The following is a 20,697-nucleotide window of genomic DNA, read 5'->3' as shown; positions in this document are numbered from 1 at the left end:
GCCAACTTCTCCATCGCCGACCATGATGTCCAGCGACGATGTACATCCATCTGGTAGACCACCAGAATCATCCTCCGACACAGTGTCAACTTCTCCATCGCCGACCATGATGTCCAGCGACGATGTACATCCATCTGGTAGACCACCAGAATCATCCTCCGACACAATGCCAACTTCTCCATCGCCGACCATGATGTCCAGCGACGATGTACATCCATCTGGTAGACCACCAGAATCATCCTCCGACACAGTGCCAACTTCTCCATCGCCGACCATGATGTCCCGCGACGATGTACAGCCATCTGGTAGACCACCAGAATCATCCTCCTACATCTTGACAACTTCTTCACCGCCGACCATGATGTCCAGCGACGATGTACATCCATCTGGTAGACCACCAGAATCATGCAACAGTCAGACTTTACCTGATTTACATACCCGCCACACTTTGACGTCTGTACTATCCTTGGGGTGAAGAAAAGACCAATACCTGCTTGTGGAAAGCAGGAATGCGGTCAGTGTAAGATATGTAACTGTAAATCTTTTAGATATTATAGTTTGTCAGCTATTAAATCAAAAGAATTAGTTGAACTCATAATGCGTTCATGTGCTGTTGAACTAGAAGGCTACATTTGTTCAAAGTGCACGGCAAAATACACTAAAAAACTTAAGAATCCCACCTACACTCCAAAAAAGCATAGGAAGAAAGAAAGGACAGATTGTTTTTTGTCATATTATGACATTTGTTCAAACACGTCTCAGAGAGACTGCCACTGCAGCATTGAAACTTTTAATACTTGTTTTTCTGTAGAATCTAATTCCATTCCAGATGCAATACCATTATGTATGAAACATAGATCCCAATTATCGCATTTTCGAAACTGGGATTCCTGCTCAGTTTGTGAAAATAACCTTAAATCAGAAGACAAAAGATATTCATGTTCTTCAATAATCGATATAGATATGGACAGACTCTTGAATATCAATGACAATTTGACCTTAAATGAAGATAGCATATTATGCAGCCCGTGTTACAGATACTGCTTAAAGCACATGAATAAACCGGCATCTTCAATTGATGAACTGCAAGATATGTTGCAAAAAGAGGCTGAACAATATGCAGAAGCTGACCAGGAAACAGTGCAACTGAAAGTTATGTGTGCTGTTTTCCTTTATGTATGTAAATTATGCAAAGATGATGGATGTTTCTTGTTTGTAAAAGTATACGACTACTATGTGTCTGAAATTAAGAAGCTATGTAAGGAAAATGTTAATCATCACAATATACAAAAAAGCCCATCGTATGTAAATGGTAGAATAATTCATAAGTTTGGTGATCTGTTGCATTCAAATCGAATTGCACGAAAGCACGGACTGTTTTATTATCCTTCGAATCTATCACATGATGATATATTAAACGCCTGGCATTTGTCACTCTCAAAACTTCACATGATCCAAAGAAGCGAAGGAAGTGACGATGTCGAGATGACAGAAGGAGAATTTCAGTTGTCCGCTGATACACAATCTGATGTTAACACACAGTTTAGAAACATAACATCGCACTGCAATGATTCTTTACGCAAACAAGGAAAGCGCATTACCAGCGCTTTTGTTTCTAACCCAATGTCCTTGGCTGAATTCGAATTTCAGACTGCATATAAGTTATTCAACCCCCTTATTTGGAACATTGTTTGTATGATAACAGCTTCTACGGAGGAGACCAAATTTTTCAGGCAGTCAGATATAGATATATGCAAAGAATATATCCAATTTCCTTCTGAAGAAGGACATTCCTATCATAGAAAAAAACAGAGCAGAGCTGTAGCTATATTTCTTTTACAATTAGTCATGCATGATGACAATAACTATCCTTTGCAAATCATAGTGGCAAACTGCGTTAAAAGAATGTCCCACTCAACAATATTATTGAGAATCTTAAACCACATCGGATTTGCTTGCTCAGAGAGCACTTTAGACAGATTCTTGCAGGATATTCATGACAAGCGCACTGAATCTGGACCTCTAAATGAACTTAAACCTTCTGCATTTACCATAGTGTCCATAGATAATATTGATGTTCTCACTCCATATGCTGCTGTTACGGTTGACAAAACTCGAAGTCGGCACGGGACGTCCATAATGGCTCAGCAACCAAAACCCAAATATGAAAGGTTGCACGAACATGAGCAACTACGTGTGTCGTGCAAAGATTCTATCAGGTCACATGATGAGGAAAACTCATTTACAACACCCAGCGTAGAGAAGAGTCAAACACAATCTTTCGTTCCAGTTAAAAAACCAAAAGTTCGAAGGAGGCTAGCCGAATTAGATGATCTCGTTGCACCACATCATCAAACATTTGATATTCCCGTATTTTCAACTTCTGTCAAAGCACAACTTGATGAACAGCACTTTTTATTAACTGATTCAGAAATTAAAGCTGAATTATCAGTTTATAAGGAAGCATTTTCGTACGTTGTGGAAAGATTCTATTACGTAAGAAATAATATTTCTAGTGTAATTCCAAGTTTTAAATGTAAATTAGCCCTACAACATTTGAAGGAAGTTGAGAAATCAAAGTTTTCTTACATGTACATACTTAATGAAAAAGCAGACTCTCCCGAAACCATGAAACGTTCACTTGGCCTTTTATACGATTCGTTTAAAGTTGGAAAAGACATTAATCACCTAATTGTAGTTGGGGATGGTGCAACAATTCGACTTCTTGTTAATCTTAAGAACGAATTTAGAGAATCTTTAGATTGGGTTATCCCATACTTGGGTGATTGGCATGTTCTCAAGAATTATCAGGAAGTTTTAATGAAGGTATTTTGGGACGCTGGGTTAAAAGATGTTGCAAAGATAACACACAAACAGTCTACATTGTCAAGCTTAGGGAATTGTTCTAATTTCAAACGTACACACCAATTTTTGTTACAAGTATTTGAAGCCATTTTTATGGTACAACTCAGTTGTTTTCTGTCGTACAAAGGAAGGAGATGTGATGACTTCAGTGAAGAAGAATTCATTCAAAAGGTTGGAAAAGTTGTTTCGTGTCTAAGACGTGAAGATGGGGTGTATAGAGGTGTGTCTGAATTTCTAAAACAACAAAGAAATTTTCAGGCACAAATTCTAAATGCTCTTCATGATGAATTCCTAGTGTTCTGCAAAGAAATGTCTGCTAAACTCGAAACTTTTCGATTTTGGCATCGATTTCTCACGAGAGACTGCTTATGTTACATTAATCTACATTTAGCAATTAGAACAGGTAATTGGAATCTCAGAATTGCTGCCCTCAAATCTATGGCCCCAATTTTTCATGCCTTTGATAGACAGAATTATTCATTTTTGATTCCATTACATTTAAGTACAATATACAGTTTTCCAGAGTATGTTATTGAGCACTTAAGAAAAGGAGCATTTGTATCCAGCGTGACAGGAACAAATTTCTCAATGGTTGCATGGGATGAAGGTCACGAAATGTTAATTAACAAAGATTGTAAAAACAGTTTCTCGGGACACTTACCACAACACGTTGAAAAAACATGTGCAACTCTTGAATTCCAAGCCAAAATAGTATCTAACTTTGAACAGCAAACAGACACTCAAAGACAGCATCTTTATCAGAGGGACCTACAGCGGTCAGTTGTCGAAAATGAATTTCTAAATGTTAGAAGTTATTTCAATGCTCTATTTGATACCTCCATCTTCTCTGACACCCCCAGCCATTCGTCACTATATCATATATTTTCTAAGGTAGAAGCAAACCCAGTCCAGCAAAGAGGTCTCCTCTGTTACAGAGAGTTGGGACAAGAAGCATATGAGTCACTGTATAAAGCACAAATATTACAAGAGACTTCACAAAAGAAACCGGTGATGCGCAAATTCAAATTAAAAACCTTCGCTAAAGAAAACGTTCGGGCAAGAAAAATAAGTGACTTAGAAAAAGAAAAGCGCATGATAACAAAGTGTTACAAACACGCAATGGCATTTTCATTGGAAAAAAAGAGGCCTATTTCAGAGTTGGGTCAATGTGTCGAAAGTCCACGTGCAATTTGTACGATCGATGGTCTGCCATATAAAGGTGCCAAGTCTGTAGTTTACGATTACTTTGGAAAACGGTACACAGCAGCTGATTACAAGTTGATAGATAATTGTGCACCATTTAGTGACAATTCATCTGTGTGTGTAATCCTGGAAGGAATGAACATCATTCATTCTTCCCCATTGCATCAGTTTAAGATATTTAAAGAATACGTAGACTTTTTATGCCGAAGATACATTGGATTTTATTTTCGTAGAGGGTACAAAGAAGTACGAGTTCTTTTTGATCAATACAATACCCAAGGGATCTCTCCGAAATACTTGGAGAGAATGCGTCGTGAAAAGGGAAATACAAATGAACCTCCAGCATACGAATCAATAGACGATAATGCACCGTTACCTAAGAATTGGGAGAAATTTCTCAAGCATCGTCCAAATAAGCATAAGCTTTGCAGATATTTGTCGCAACAATTCATACATCGTGTTAGATCATATTTGCAGAATGAGAGCCAAATTTTCATAACATCAGGAGGGTTTCATGTAGGTCTGGGTGATCCAGGAGAGCAGGAATGGAGTGGGTTTGTGGTAACGTACCGAGGGGTCTCTAAACACAATATTGTACATAATCACGAAGAAAGCGACACTCAAATCTGGCTACATGTTTTCGATACTAGTTGTTACAACATTTTGATTTATTCCGTCGATAGAGATATTGGAATGATTGGCCTTCCCTTAGATTTTGGCAAAAAGAAAATTGTTATACAATACAGAGCTAATAATTGTGACGAAAAATATCTCGACCTGAGTACTTTTCAATCTGCTTGTTTGAAAGACGCTGATCTTGGACGTTTAATTGCAAAAAACATTGATGTCAAGAAGTGTCTACAAGTTGTGTACGTTTGTTCTGGATGCGATTTCGTGTCATTCTTTGTTCGCAAAGGAAAGAGTCTTTTCTTCAAAACTTTCTTCCAATACATAACTTTTATAACTGGCGGAGAATCCCCTAAAAGTCCAGGACAGCTTTCTCAGACTATTCTCAACGAAAATTCAAATAATGGTTTATTAGCGTTTTACCGTCTTGTCATGTGTGTTTATTTTATGGCAAACCGAGTTTGTTTGCACGACTATGACTCCCCTGTAGAACTTTTTCACAGTGTCGTTGCTGATTCTGTTTTAGAACAACATTCAGAGGCATTGGACATTGTACGCAGGGCTTCTTGGAAAGTGGGCTATGAAGATGAACTTTTACCTTCTGATGAAGCTTTGCGGCTACATTGGTTAAGATCTTGTTGGGTTAGTTCAGTGTGGGATAGCGTTAAACAAGAAAAATTTATGTATCCTGATGTCAGGAAATATGGATTCAAAGTTTCAAATGTTGAAGGAGAAACAGTAGTAAGTATGGAATGGGATTCTGCGGACAATGTTCGCAAAATTAAAGAAAATGTACTGTACTTAACCAGAGGTTGTTCATGTGCCAAAAGTAAATGTCTAATTCGCCAGTGTAAATGCCGGAAGAACAGCAACTTCTGTGGCCCAGGCTGTAGATGTAGACATTGTGAGAATACGGAAGCTGCTGTTGCTACTAGGCCGACGGCTGATGTTACTCTGGCTGACTCTTTATCAGGGATGAGTGAAATCGAGTTTTCTGTTAACGAGAGAGCAGCTCATTCTGAAAAACGTTTTATGATGATGAGTGATTCATACGACGAAGATGTTCTATCAGAGATCGAAGAAGACATACGTGTAACAGAGTCTGACGATTCAGATAACGATGACTTCTAAATATCGGGATTTGTCTATAGAACGTTATGTGTAAAATTGTATATATTCGACAGAATGTCATTTCACCGAAGACTTATTGGTTGCGTCATGCATAATAATGGTCTTGAACGTCATGTTTATTATCGTTTAGATCATTACTGTTTAAGCTGCTAAGCGTTTGTTTTGATTTCAAAGGATTTCAAGATGATGACTCACTTGTATACTAAGTGCATGCTTTCCTGACCATACTGCCACAAAAATAAGACCTAATATTCATCCTTCCCTAAACCGGGTCCGCAACCCCCTATTTCCACTTTGAAAACGTTGCACTGTCCCTGCAACATGATTTAAGCATTGCGTTGTGGTATTATCAAGGTCTATTGGTATGCAATGAGGCTGGGATATGTAATTTTAATTGAATAAATACAGTCATTGGCAAAGTCAGCGCAGGAATGTGCACTTATAGACGAAAGGCAAAATTGAAATCATAGGGAAATGAGATATTGATTACATCCACATCATTAAGGAGAGCATTACTGGAATCTATTCGACATGAAACAAACGTATGTTATATGAACTCTCTTTTTTTTTTAGTTTTGTATTTAAAGGAAAAATGCGAATTTAAACACATTTTAAAGATAAAATATATGAATGAAAAAATAATAATTATGATCTATACGAGGCAGTATCCATGAAAACACCTAGGTTTTGTGCCACGTATATTTCGACTGACTCGAAACCATCTGCAGTTACAGCACTTTGCAAAGTGGGTGGATTGAACCTTGATAAAAAGTGCAGAAGCTCAGTGTTTCGGGTATTTATAGCATGTTCATAGCCCATTATACAGCAGAAACATCACGTATTACAATCAATGAGACTATGAATTCGTATCGATGCCGAGGTCCGTTTTATACAATATTTGGATGTCATAAACATAAAGTATGTATAGGGCCCAATTCGTTTGCTGCAGTAATTCTTGATACATATCAAGGAGCTGCACGGTTTAGTAAATAATGGCCAAGGGTTACTCCTAAATTGTTAGTGTCTGGATTATACAAATCTTGTAAACCTTCTAGACATTTGAACGATGTAACAAAAAAGAAGTGATCCAATTTCAAAGTGTCATTCAGAGCATAGAGGTGCTTTAAATAAACATTTCTACCATGTGTATTCATCAATAGGGTCAAGGCTGCAAGTAAAGTCTCAGAACGCAAAAACTTTTTTCTTTCTATTACACTTTGTAAATTGAACTCTTGTTAATTCTGTTTCAAAACTGATAATTCAAAAAGCAGATTGAAATGGGCTATCAATATCATGCAGATTATTGTTTGTGATGCACTGAAAGATGTGAGACGTAGGCGTACATGTCTTTGCTAGATCAGACAAATCCAGCAACTCCATGAATGAAGCAAGGTTCAGGGTTATGTGCAGTATCTATTGAAGATTAAATCTCCATCCAAACAACTCTCCGCGAGGACACGTGGAGATAATTAAGAATCGATATAAAGGCTTCTTGCGAAATGGACTTTGCGGGGGCGGTATGGATGATCAAGAAATCCAAAAGAACAAATGGGACGAGCTTGGTTATGAAAGACAAACATATTCTTGTACTCGAAAGAAATGTACATCAAGGGGTATATTATTCTGTGAAAACATCAAGTCGTCCGTTGATGATATATACCCACAGATACCCCACCACCAGATTAATATGCAATTGGAACATGATGGAATTCATAATATAGTCTTAGATGAACCATTGTTGTGTTTGTATAATACTTTTTGTTTGACATGCAATGCTGGAATTGTAAAAACAAAAATTTATGAGACAAATTGTATTTACGCGGATTAATCGAACCTCATTAAATGAGTTACACATTCACATTATTCTTGTAACATATCGCATACGTATATAGTAAACTTACCTCGCTTAGACATTGTGCGTCGCACTGCACTCGACATTGAGGTTAATGGATATTTTCATGTATGTACAAGATGTGTACAATGTATTACTAGTAGTTTTTCTTCCTTTATCAGATATTGCGCCTCCGGAATGTTTTGAAACATTTCCTGCTTTAGAATAGTGGCATTTTCCCCAGGAGGCAATAGAAGTTGCTGAAATCTGCATGCGCGATTTCAAATTTATGTACTTAATATTCTATATAAATATCTATCTTTTACGATCAATAAAACTTGTCACGTTATATGTTTTAGCTGCAGTCATCTTACTCATGGATGTATTGTTTTTATTGAAGAAAGCGAAAGCTGAAATTAGATTTAATAACTCGCTTTATGACAAATGTTTATTTTTGCTGATACATTATTTCATCAACAGGATCAGCTACAAAAAGTCTCAAGCTATAATAAAGCAATTTCTGTGTATGTACATTCTAGAAAAGAACCGCATTAACTTATCAACACACAATGTAAACCTTGTCTTTTTCTGTTCTTATAAAAGATTGTTTATTTCTTTATATTCCTTGCTAAGTTTTAATCTTTATACTGGAGTCTTAATGTGTATGGCTATATGGATAATTTACACATTATACATACACATTATCATGATGATGTCATGTTTCTTTCTAGTGCACAATTGCGAAAATATATTAGTTGATAAATCAACGTAGAAAATTTACCGATCAAAACCGTTTCTTATTTGTCCTGACTCCTGAGTGATATGAGTCTGTTTCCGAGTGTGTGTTTGTATCTAATTTGCTGATGATACATGTACGTTTTGCTCTCTGATAAACTGTTGGTGTTGCACGTTTGCCGGCTGGCTGTATACAATGTCTGCAGTATCAGGTCACTTCAAAATTCTCGGTAGGATATTCTATTTACCTTCAACTTCATATTCACAATTCACAACAATTGAGACGCAACAAGAGAACTGAAATCAGACACATCATGCAATCACAAGATCATGTCAGTTGCAAACAAAGGGAAATTGAGCATAAAACGTGTACGTGTGTTTGTTTTCAAAACCGAGCAGCTAGTGATTATCTCTTGTATTTCAGCATGACAATTGTGCTATACTTCTAGAGATAGTTTTCCTACTCACAAAACTATTAGTGGAAATCTTAATACCAGTAATGAAATCTTAGAAAGTTTGCTTAACGTGCAAAACACACACACCGCAACGCACACACACACCCACACACACACACACACACACACACACACACACAAGTATGCCCTAAATAATTATACTTACAGTACTGCATAGTAGGCCCTACAGACGCATTCACTTTCCCTCCGCGAAAGTTCGTTCAACTCTCCGCGCTCATCACAGGGGAATTAACCAATCAGGTACGCGCATTCGCGGCAAACTGAAATCTTGCCATATTCGTCAGAAATTAACTGTACGACACAATGATTTATCCGCCAACCTGACCCGTTCATAGAATCAGTCCACATGAAATTATTTTATTTTCGTAGAATGATATATTCCCTTCCATTTCATACCTCTTCCATTTTGGTCCACGTTTAATTCTTTGGTCAAGTATACCACCCAAAAAAAGGTGAAAATATGCAAATTTTATGTTTTATAAATACCTCGTTAAATATATTCCATATGTCATAACCTTTAAAGTGGTCGAATTGCATCAAAATACAACTCTTCACCATTTTATCGATGTATAAATCATGTAGATTGCTTATGTCGTTTAGATTTACAGAAACTCTAAAAATGTGGTCTCCCAGCTCATTACATATTCATGTCCGCAAGGTCCATGCATACGCGTACGATAAATGCGAAGGCTTTTCAGGACGTTGCGGTCTGACTGTAGAAGCTGGGTAATTTTGTGCAGTTCATGGTTGCTCTACTTGATTGTATAGATGATAATAATTATATTGGATGGCCTTGATTCATGGAATACCAGGGAATATTGCACTCGTTAGAGTCAATATTGCACTCATCTTCGATTCGTGCAATATTGGCCCTAACTCGTGCAATATTTATATTATATTGGATGGCTATGAATGGGATACCAGGGAATATTGCACGAGTTAGGGCCAATATTGCACGAATCGAAGATGAGTGCAATATTGACTCTAACGAGTGCAATATTCCCTGGTATTCCATGAATACCAGGGAATATTGCACGAATCGAAGATGAGTGCAATATTGGCCCTAACTCGTGCAATATTCCCTGGTATTCCATTCATAGCCATCCAATATAATATAATTGTCTTGCAGTGAAGACAGAATTTCCCTGTCTCTTTCACACTATCATAGAATTTGCCATTCTTTCCCATTCATTTTTAGGTGTATAACATTTTGTCTTACTTCAACTAAGAGAATGATAGCAGTCAATGCCACTACATGCATTTGAAAATTCATGAGGGTTCTGCACATGGAAACTACACCAAAATTACTGCCGAATGCAAACCTCTCACTGTTGTTGTAAAGTCTTCGAGATATTCTCTGTCATTGTCGGTTTTGAAAGCGTGATTTATGAATTTGTACCATTGGCTTTTTTTCATTTTAAAATACTTCATATTATCATATTAATTCTATTAAGATATTTGCTAAACATCAATTAAATCTGCCGTCAGGATAACTAATCACTATTGGCAAGCACCATCTACATTAAACAGACATTTCGTGGGTGATCACACTGTCATAGGAAAATCCGTCCGTGGTACATTTCCTGTGAAAGGGGAAAGAGAGGATCTGCGACACAAAAGGATTCCTGCAAAGCCAAAGTGCCAGGGGAATATGGTGCATTCTTTGCAATCATGAAATTACGAGATGCCATTCTCACAGAAGACTGAATTATACGTGTATAAGTACTGATTAACATTTTCAACTCAAATGTAGATATTAAGGACATATCTCCTGGCAATTAGAAATGCATGCCTAGATGTAGAAAATGTGAAGCTGAAAAAATGAAATAACATTAACGAGCTAACCAACGTGGATGGACCAGGTGTACACACACACACACACACACACACACACACATACACACACAATGAGCGAAAACACGATATGTTACGAAACTACAGCACAACACATCAACACATACAATTTATGACCACGTCAAAAGCGCCAGAAAAGACCCATGTGGCTCAAATGAAGTGTCTGGTACCATTTTCACGAGAAACATCTTGTTTAGAGGAAAGCCATGAATTGTTGATTACGTATTATATACAAATTGGTTTAGATCTGTCAGGGATAAACACTGTCTGCCTTTTTATGCCAAGATTCCAGAATTGTGAATTGTGAATTGAGAATTGTTCGTAATTGATGAAGATGAAGTAAACTAAGCTGTCTTTAGTGATAAAATATGGCGATATAACAAAGAAGTAGGCTATCACGCAGTGAAAATTGAACAAAAACATGCACAAATACCCCAACACATGCACGCACACACACATACACACACGCACAAGTGTTTAAAAACATACAAACACTACCGATACACACATTCACTGGCGAACCGGAATACAATCGTAGTTTGTAAATTGTATTATGACTTAAAAATTAGGTATTTTTATCCTCTCCTCTGTATACCCATCATCAGGATGAGCCATATGTGACGTAGAAACAATTATTGCACTAAGGGGCCACTTAAAACAAAACAAAAAAACACACACACACACACACACACACACACACACATATATAGAAATGCCGCTATGACGACTGGTATGTTACCGCCATAATGCATGGTTCACCTTGTAGGCTTATAGTACAATGTCTTGACGTGCGATGACAGTTTCACATAATACCTATCAAAAAGATATTAAAATGACAGGTTTGTCACAAATGTGCTGAATGCTCACTTTCGTTGGAGTAGGTTTAATTGGATGAATGATTATATTGTCTAAAAGTGCGTGTATTTGAAGATTCGAGGATTTTTACCTAACTTTTGACCCTTTCATAAGTTACGGGAAGAAGTGAAATTTAGCACTTTCACTAGACCTTGAACGTCTTGACCTTTGACCTCATCATGGCAAGGTACTTCCAAAAGAATCTCATTGGGTAATACTTGCATACATTAAGTTTGAAGAAAAATCCTGCAAGCATGGTATCTAGATAAGAGGAAAATAGTGAAATTTGGAGTATTTGACCTTAACATTTGACCCGTGACCCCTACATTCCCTACACAATCACTGCCAGTCAGTGCATGCATATGTACTAAGTTCCATGACGACATCTTGAACCATTTGTGAGATATGGAGAAAAAGTGAAAATTTAACGTTGTCACTTGAACTTTGACCTTTGACCCCACGACCACAAAACTCTCTGGAGAATCTTCATTTGGTAGTTCATGTATACACAAAGTTTCAAGAAATACCTACAGGCATTGCGTAGATATGGGGGAAATAGTGCAATTTTTGGCATTTGACCTTTTTGACCATTTGACCTTAAGCATGTGTGCCCAAAAGTTGACAGTTGATATGCATAACGTCACCAACGCATACATATACAGGACTGCCAAGTTTCATTAAAGGCATTTACCATTTGAAGTTGAAACAATAACCCAGCATTAGTGCTTAAAATACATGTAGTTCTAGAATGTGAGTTAGGGATAGAAACAACCACAGTAAAAAATTGATTCAGTAGATCATCGAAGTGAAGTATTGTTCAAATCGTAGTTATAATGAAAATGTTTCCGGATTTTAGGAGAAATTTTACGAAGAAAAATGTTTCCCAGGATATGGCGAAATAAGGGAGTATTGTCGTAGCTCCAAAGATATACGGTTTTGAATAGGTAATAACAAGAAATAATCTCCATTCGATAAATAATTTCATCAACGCTCAGAATTGACATTTCCCATTGGGTAGCAGAAGGAGAACTTTAGACTTTCGAGAGAAGGCCGGCAGGGATGACGAAAGAAGTTTCGCCTTTATATTGATACATCAACATGTATATCAGATTTCCACTCTTCCTAATGAGCGACGGTAACAAATAACTTCGAATTAACATGAAATTTATGTTACGGATCTTACGTCACCGTTTTTACCTTTTCGTGTGTCATGTATTTAATTCCTCTTACCTATAACACATGTCTCTTGGTGGAAACTTCGTGATATCGCACATAGAGAACGTGCAATGATTAACTGGTATGCAATTTACATTACTAGAGCATTATTCTAGACCAAATCAATGTCGTAAAAGCATACTTTTGGGATCTTACCCTGTTTGAACTCAAACACTTCACATAAGGCTGACAAAATCAGTTTCATCCAGAATATTGCTAAAATAAATGGTCTATAGACCCTTTCGATATTCCGAAAATGAAATAAGGCTCATAATTCCTAAAGTTTATTTGTTAATCTAAAATGATATATGGGTTGATATTCCGAAAGTGTGATGGCCTGAAAATGAAATTGCGTTCGCTTTTTCGAAGGTTCGTTAATACGAAAATAAAACAAGGTCCGGTTTTCCATTGATTCATTAATTCAAAATGTATAATAAAGGTTTGTTAATCCCAGCATGAATTAAGCTTCGTCAATCCAACAATGAAGGTTCGTTAATCCGAACACTATATCAATTTGTGAGAAGCTGGTACTGTCGAGAAGAGGGATGGTCATCTTTTCTGTAGATTACTAGTAACTGTAGTTATATGAGGGTGGAAAGGGGGTGATAATGATCAAGGGTGTACACAGTAGTCTTTCAGAGGGTATCATCAGTACACGCATGCGTGACTTTTTTTTTTTTGGGGGGGGAGCCCTTAGGTGGCCTCTTCTAATAATTTGTTTCTATTTATACGTCATGCATGGCTCATCATAATGATGCCATAGATAACTATGGGAGCATACGGCGGAGAGGGAAACTCTTATTGTTCATGTTTCCATGAAAAATGCAATTTGCAAATTGTACGATTGTATTCCATTTCGCCAGTGAGTGTATCGTGGAGTTTGTGTATTTTCCACATCTCTCTCTCTCTCTCTCTCTCTCTCTCTCTCTCTCTCTCACACACACACTCTCTGTGTTCTCGTTCAATTTTCATTGCGTAACAGGCCTATCATACCTTTTGTTATGTTCAAATAAATTCAAATTTTATTTCATTTTTCGAAAAGAACAAACATTTCGGGTTTTTTTTTGTAACAGAGAATAAGGTTGCATAATCAAAACAACGTTAAGTAAATTGAGAAAATATAATTGTGGAACCTTGGAGTAACAATAATAAAATATTAAAGTCTTTTGTCTCTAAAACAAGTTCACTTCATTTTCGGAATTTGAATTTTATTTCGGTTTTTAATTAACAATCCTTCGAATACCTTCGACAAAGAAAATGAAAGAACACAGTATTAATAAAATCATGTCGAGAAAGATGGGAAAAATTTATTTCTGACAGGTCTAAACAAATAAGTATCTCTACGTAATCAGCAATAGCTTTCCTCTAACGAGATATTTCCGGTGAAAAAGGTGCCAAACGCTTCAGTTGAGCCACACGGATCTTGATCGGTGCAGTCATAGATTTTTGCGTGTTGCGCCCCACTTTCCGAACATGTCTTTTTTTTTGTGCATCACCCACAAACTTGTTGGTGTTACTCAAGTTTAATAGCTTCACGTTTTCTGCATAAGCATGCATTCCGAATGGACAAAAAAGATGTCCTCATCTCCATAATTATTTGTGTACAGAATGTCAATCAGCATCGACTTCCCTTCACTAGTATACCTGTACCGCCATCTGTAAGACTGGCGTCTCGTAATTGCGGATTGCAAAGAATGCACTATGTTTCCCTAGGCCTTTGGCTTTGCAGGAATCCTTTTGTGTCGCTCCTTTCACATGAAATGTACCACGGACGGGTTTTCCTATGACAGTGTGATCACTCACGAAATGTCTGTTTAATGTAGATGGCGCTTGTCAATAGAGATTGTTTTCTTGAAGGCAGATTTAATTGATATTTAGCAAATATCTTAGTAGATTTAATATGAAAATATATAAGTATTTCAAGATAAAAGATAATAATACCAATTGGAAAAATTCATAAATCACACTTTAAAAATCGACAATGACAGTGAATATCTCGAAGACTTTAAAACAACAGTGAGAGGTTTGCATTCGGCAGTAATTTTGGTGTAGTTTCCATGTGCAGAACCTTCATGAATTTTCAAATGCATGTAGTGGCATTGACTGCTATCATTCTCTTAGTTGAAGTAAGATAAGATGTTATGCACCTCAAAATGAATGGGAAAGAATGACAAAATACTATAAAAATGTGGAAGAGACAGGGAAATTCTATTTTCCCTGAAAGAAAATATGTATTTTACCTAGGAGAGTAGACTAGAATTCCTTTGGGTTCTAAAATGTGCTTTGATTGACATTGGTGCTCAACCTATGAAACTTCGATATTAAAGACTGGCAACTGTCATGCCACGCCCGGTTCCACGCCTCTATTCGGAGGTTTCTTACTAGACGTATTTTCAGTCTACTTGACTTCCACGTCGTCGCGCCCTCTATAGACTGCCAATCAAGGACTGATTCAGGCTAAAAATACGTCGCCCGCTAGACTAGGCCGAGCCCGGCAGTGTAAACGGACAAAATTGCGGGGCTCGGTCGCGCCCTCTATAGACTGCCAATCAAGGACTGATTCAGGCTAAAAATACGTCGCCCGCTAGACTAGGCCGAGCCCGGCAGTGTAAACGGACAAAATTGCGGGGCTCGGCCGCGGCTCGGCCCAGCCCCGCACTGTAAACGGGGTCTAAGACGCATGCACTGACTCACCCAAATCTTTGTCCGTCCTCAGAAATTGTCCGGTATGCTGGAAAATCCCCAAAAGCAACAAGCCCGCGTAGCTTGCCCGGAAAGATGTTGCAGGGCCTAATCGTGGTTGCTGGTATAAAAGCTTCGCGTGCGCACCTCCGGGCGACTACGTATACGGGTGAGATACGTTTTAAGTACTGTCCTGTGCGGGTCATCTGCGGGGACCTCGGGGTAGTAAAAATTGTTCTTCGCAAGTCGCACGTAAGGCTTGCCCGGAAATGTGTGACACGGCCTTTAAGCATGCTCAAAACTCAATCCGGGTGAGTCGCTGGGGTTTGCCCGCAGATCACGTGTACACGCAGCACACCAATAGGAGGCCCTTGGCGGCAGCACCAGTCGCAGGCAACTCCCACTCAGGTACATCTGTACGTCGCAATCCCCGTATGTCGCTCGTAGCTGAACTTCGATCAGTTTCAAAGCTCTCACGCAGGTCACACGGAATACACGCAAGTAGAAGGTAAGCCTATATAGCAGGTAAGACATAAATGCGAAACTCACAAAAATTCTTGTCCGCTCGCGGAGCTTGCCCGGAAAGGTGTGACACGGCCCTAAAACATCTCTCTTACCTGCCTGTGGGTTTTCACTGAATGTAGTTGGGACCGTTTGTAGTATTGCGTGCATTTTTATGTAGCAGGATATTGGCGACCATTTTGACAAAATGTGAAAGCTCGATCTGGGACGCTCTTAAAAAAACTATTTCTCATGAAGCTGAATTATGCAATCCGGGTCCGGGTCGCGTCCGGGTCCTATTGATGACGCTATCCCAATCCAGATCCTGGGTCCGAAAGGGTATAGAGAGTTCTCAGAGAACACTGAGTGAGTTGGAATCAGCTGAAATGTACTGCGTGTATACACAACTAGGAGCTCCCACTATAAACCCACGACCCCCCCCCCCCCCCCCCGAAAAAAAAAAAATCCGTGTGTCATTTCTTTTATGATATTGGTAAAAAAGAACCCCTTAATATATGGCTTAAAAGTGTGCTGACTGTTTATAGAGGATGTTGGGAAATTCATGTATTCGGGAATTACCGGTTAAGCTGTAACTTACTGGGAATGGACAGAATAATCATAATCTGAAATCTGATATCTGAAGTGGTATCTCAGGTAGGAAATAATGAAAACTGATCCCCTCAGATGTGTCAATTATTCTCATGCAATATCAATTCAGTAAATGCAATTTATAGCAACATAAACATGCAACTACATACACCGTTCCATTCTCAATGAATCACTGGAAGTTTATTTCAAAGAACGCCTCAGATGCTAAAAACATCAAACCACTCATCCATGGAAACCATCGAATGACTAAAAAAAGATAACATGCTCAAGTACATAGACCTTTACATGCATTTCTGCACAGAGTGTAGACCTATATCTTATCACATCTTATTATCGGACCAAGAAAAAAAAAGTATTCATAATGTGATTTCTGCGTTACCATCAAAATTAATGACTAATTCTTTGTATCATAAGCTTCGTATATAGGACAATCCAAATTTATAAACCTATCATTAAAGAACAAGTGCACCTTCATAGACATGTGGGTTGATTTAATGCAGCAATATTAGTAGAACACATCAATGAGAGTTTGAGGAAAATCGACAATCCGTTCAAAAGTTATGAATTTTTGAAGTTTCTGCTCAGTCACGGCGGGATGAAAAGACTACTATAGCTTGTGATGTCACATGTGTACAACGATATAAAGAAAGAATAAAGAAAATTCAACATATTTCCATTTTTCTCGCACAGCAAAAGAACACTCGACTTCTCTCTTTCAGAAGGCATGGGGAATAATTATTCCCCTTAACATACGTCAGTAACAAGTCAAAGAAAATAATGTGCACTTTATTCAAAAAGTAAAGTTTTGTGAAATTCTCTTTTTATTTTCCTTATATCGTTGTACGCATGTGACATCATACACTGTAGTAGTCTTTTCATCCAGCAGTGACTGAGCAGATACTTAAAAATTTCATAACTTATGAACGGATTGTCCAATTTTCCTCAAACTTTCACTGATGTGTTTTACTAATATTGCTGCATTCTCTCAATCCTTGTGTATGTGAAGGTGGACTTGTCCTTTAATACAAAATCATACATAAAATTACATATGATGTAATAACAAGCAAGACATTCAATCTCATCAAACGTGATGTTTTAAATCTATATACTTGTTTGATATCATCAGGTTAGAATAAAATACAGTATGTTAAAAAAATACAATAGTACCCTCCGCTACATTAACTTTAAGAATAGTGAATCAATCCAATACAATTATAGGGTATGAAGCTATGAATTTTGCCCACATCTTACAGAAATCCCCAGTCGATTTGCTTCATAGTCAAAGAGAAATAAGGAATTTTGTACTGCATGTCACGAATCTCTTCCCTCCAAGTTCTGTCTATTGTCTTCACACATTAATATGCAGTTCCAAGAGCATCCAAATGCTAAACTTGGAAGATTCAAACTCATGACAACAATCCACATTTCTTAGTTCAGTTTTTTGTGAAAAAAATGAAGTAGCATTTATTCATATCTGGTGTTATCAATGCGAATATATATATATATATATAATACATATATATATATATATATATATATATATATATTTTTTTTTTTTTTTTTTTTTTTGGGGGGGGGGATACTGTACATCGTCACGATGGAGTTCTTTATTTTTATGTCTTTTTGGGGACAAACGTGCTAAACGGCTAAAAGCAATTCTGACCGTGATGGCATGCTAAAATCGACCGTTTCTATAATGCGTTACAACTCCTGGATGTCCCTTTTCCTAAAGCCTGCGTAACGAAGCATTTCATTCATATGCAGATATTTATTAGTTCTTAATTTTTTTCCGCGGATATGCCGGATGACTTCACGGAGTCAAAATGTTCATGTCGGAAATAGTACGGATGATCCCGGATCGAAGATCCGTGGTCATCTGTGATGCGATCCGTGAAAGTGTACCATGAGGGGCTTTATACTGACAAGTAGGATTGCCATGTGATAACTCTATGGGGAATTCAGAGATTCAGAGATTGATCATGACGAAAGTATACTACTCTGAATCGCTAACTGCGTACCAAGAATCGTTTCAGGACAAAAGAGGGGGCTTTCCGTTGTATTCATTGGATGTGCAATCGATACTACGTTGCCAGAGTTGGCATAATTACGCTTTCTGGCATAACTTTTGTCGCTTCAGCATCTAGCATTATGCTATGCATAATTTGTCTGTTTTAGCATAGTAGCACGATTGTTTACAAAAAGGAAATCACTATGAGTTCTGTGTACCTTTTTTAATTTACTAATTCGTTTGTCAGCTGATATGTCGATGAAACTGACAGTAAAAAATATTATCACATAAATGGTAGCTTTGCAGGTAAGCGGTTACTGTCAAAAGTGTGGCGACCGCTTTCATTTCATCACTTGATAATCCTTATTGCCTATCACATGCCTTCGTAATCACATGTACATAACTGTTTATGCAAAGGCATAAAGTAAGAATAAATGACATTACTATAATCGTATTATACATGAAAACTGTTAAAGGGGACCTCCGGATGATTTTCAGACTTTTACATTTGAACAACTACAGTGCACTCCCGTTATAACGAAATGCTCGGGACCGGCAGTTTTCTTTCGTTATAACGAAATTTCGTTATAACCGAACAAATACAATATATAACGAAAACAAGGAACCACGTATATGTATCATAGTATGTTTGCTGAATATTCATCATACACTGGAAAGCTATGTAAAATGTGATGGGATAACTGTATTACAATAATAAACGCAAGTTCCCCTTAGAAACTGTGCGTGACACAAGGAGCAAACACACAGTGGTGTGAAGTGTTCACCCATGCAGAGACGCTATAAAATGCTTGTTCCGCTTCGTATTTTCGAAAGCAATTCGCATTTCGTTATAACGGAGCACATTTCTTTTGTTTTTCTTTGTTGGTGGTGCTCGGAAAAGACTTCGTTACAACGGAAATTTCGCTGTAACCGTGTTCGTTATAAGCGAATTTTCTACCACAGACTTTAATGGTGATAATTTTGGGACCAGAAGATTTACTTCGTTATAACGAAATTTCGTTATAACCGTGTTCGTTGTAACGGGAGTGCACTGTATATAAATTAGCTAAACTGAGTACAGAGTTTCAGCATTTATAGTGATTGGGATGAGGAATGAGAATGTTTTCAAAATCTATAACAAATTGCAATGAACAAGGATGGTGACATGGCAGCCTCACCATAAGCATGTAAGAGTTGGGGCTCAAGGAAGCAGAACAAAAGAAAAAGGCATGTATGGATTTTTCACAGGTGAACTTGTTGAGCAAGTGGTATTGTAATGGAATTACACTGCTACATTTCTGAAATATATGAGGCTCTGATGTCATCAACACTGTTTAGTGTAATTTGTTTAAGATTTTTAATTTATTGGTTTCTCTGCTCAAGGATCACAATAAATTCCACGAATCTATACATGGAACTGTCGATTTATGTACTACATGATGTGAAATTATGAAAATCGTCCGGAATGCCCCTTTAAACAAGGGACCATAAAATAGTGTATCGATTTAAGTTTCCTATCAGTAAATAAGGAGTCTGGCACGCAAAGAACAGTTATAAGGAGAAACAGTTACTGACATGAGGAATTGCATGTAATCTACAAACCGAAAGATTATAAATCTGACTACTTGATGAAAATGATGGATCATAAATTAAAAATCATATATTATACATCGGATATTTATCATCCAACCATTATATCAACCCAGAATAAAACTAGAAATATCACTTAAGGTGATTAATACCCCCGCCCCGTGACGACAGTCTTACCCAAGGAATGATCTTTCCTTGATCTTCTGCCATTTAAATGCCGTTACCATGGCAACGCAGCTTCCGACACGTCCGAAAAATATGTCTTGCACATCTTCCCACCAAGACTATTGTGTGTGCCACATTTCATAAGCTTTTGTCAAAAACTGAGGAAGTAGTTCAATCCACAAGATCTTTCCTAGATCTTCCGCCATTAATATGCCGTTACCATGGCAACGCAGCTTCCGACACGTCCGAAAAATATGTCTTCCACATCTTCCCACCAAGATCAAGGTGTGTGCCACATTTCATAAGCTTTGGTAAAAAAACTGAGGAAGTAGTTAAATCTGCAAGATCTT

General features: G+C 37.6%; 1 protein-coding gene across 1 annotated transcript; it reads left to right on the top strand.

The window, feature by feature from the left end:
- The first annotated feature begins 277 nt into the window (after nt 1-277).
- LOC139714377 (uncharacterized) lies at nt 278-11,332 on the top strand. Its single transcript, XM_071626082.1, has 3 exons — nt 278-413; nt 623-2,194; nt 11,328-11,332. The coding sequence occupies exons 1-3, from the start codon at nt 278-280 to the stop codon at nt 11,330-11,332; spliced, it is 1,713 nt and encodes a 570-aa protein (XP_071482183.1).
- Nucleotides 11,333-20,697: the final 9,365 nt, after the last annotated feature.

The sequence above is a fragment of the Diadema antillarum genome, unplaced genomic scaffold (assembly GCF_040938485.1).
Source record: "Diadema antillarum isolate AM-2024a unplaced genomic scaffold, OU_Dant_1.0 seq00002258_RagTag, whole genome shotgun sequence".
NCBI lineage: Eukaryota > Metazoa > Echinodermata > Echinoidea > Diadematoida > Diadematidae > Diadema > Diadema antillarum.
This window is presented reverse-complemented; position numbering and strand designations above follow the sequence as displayed.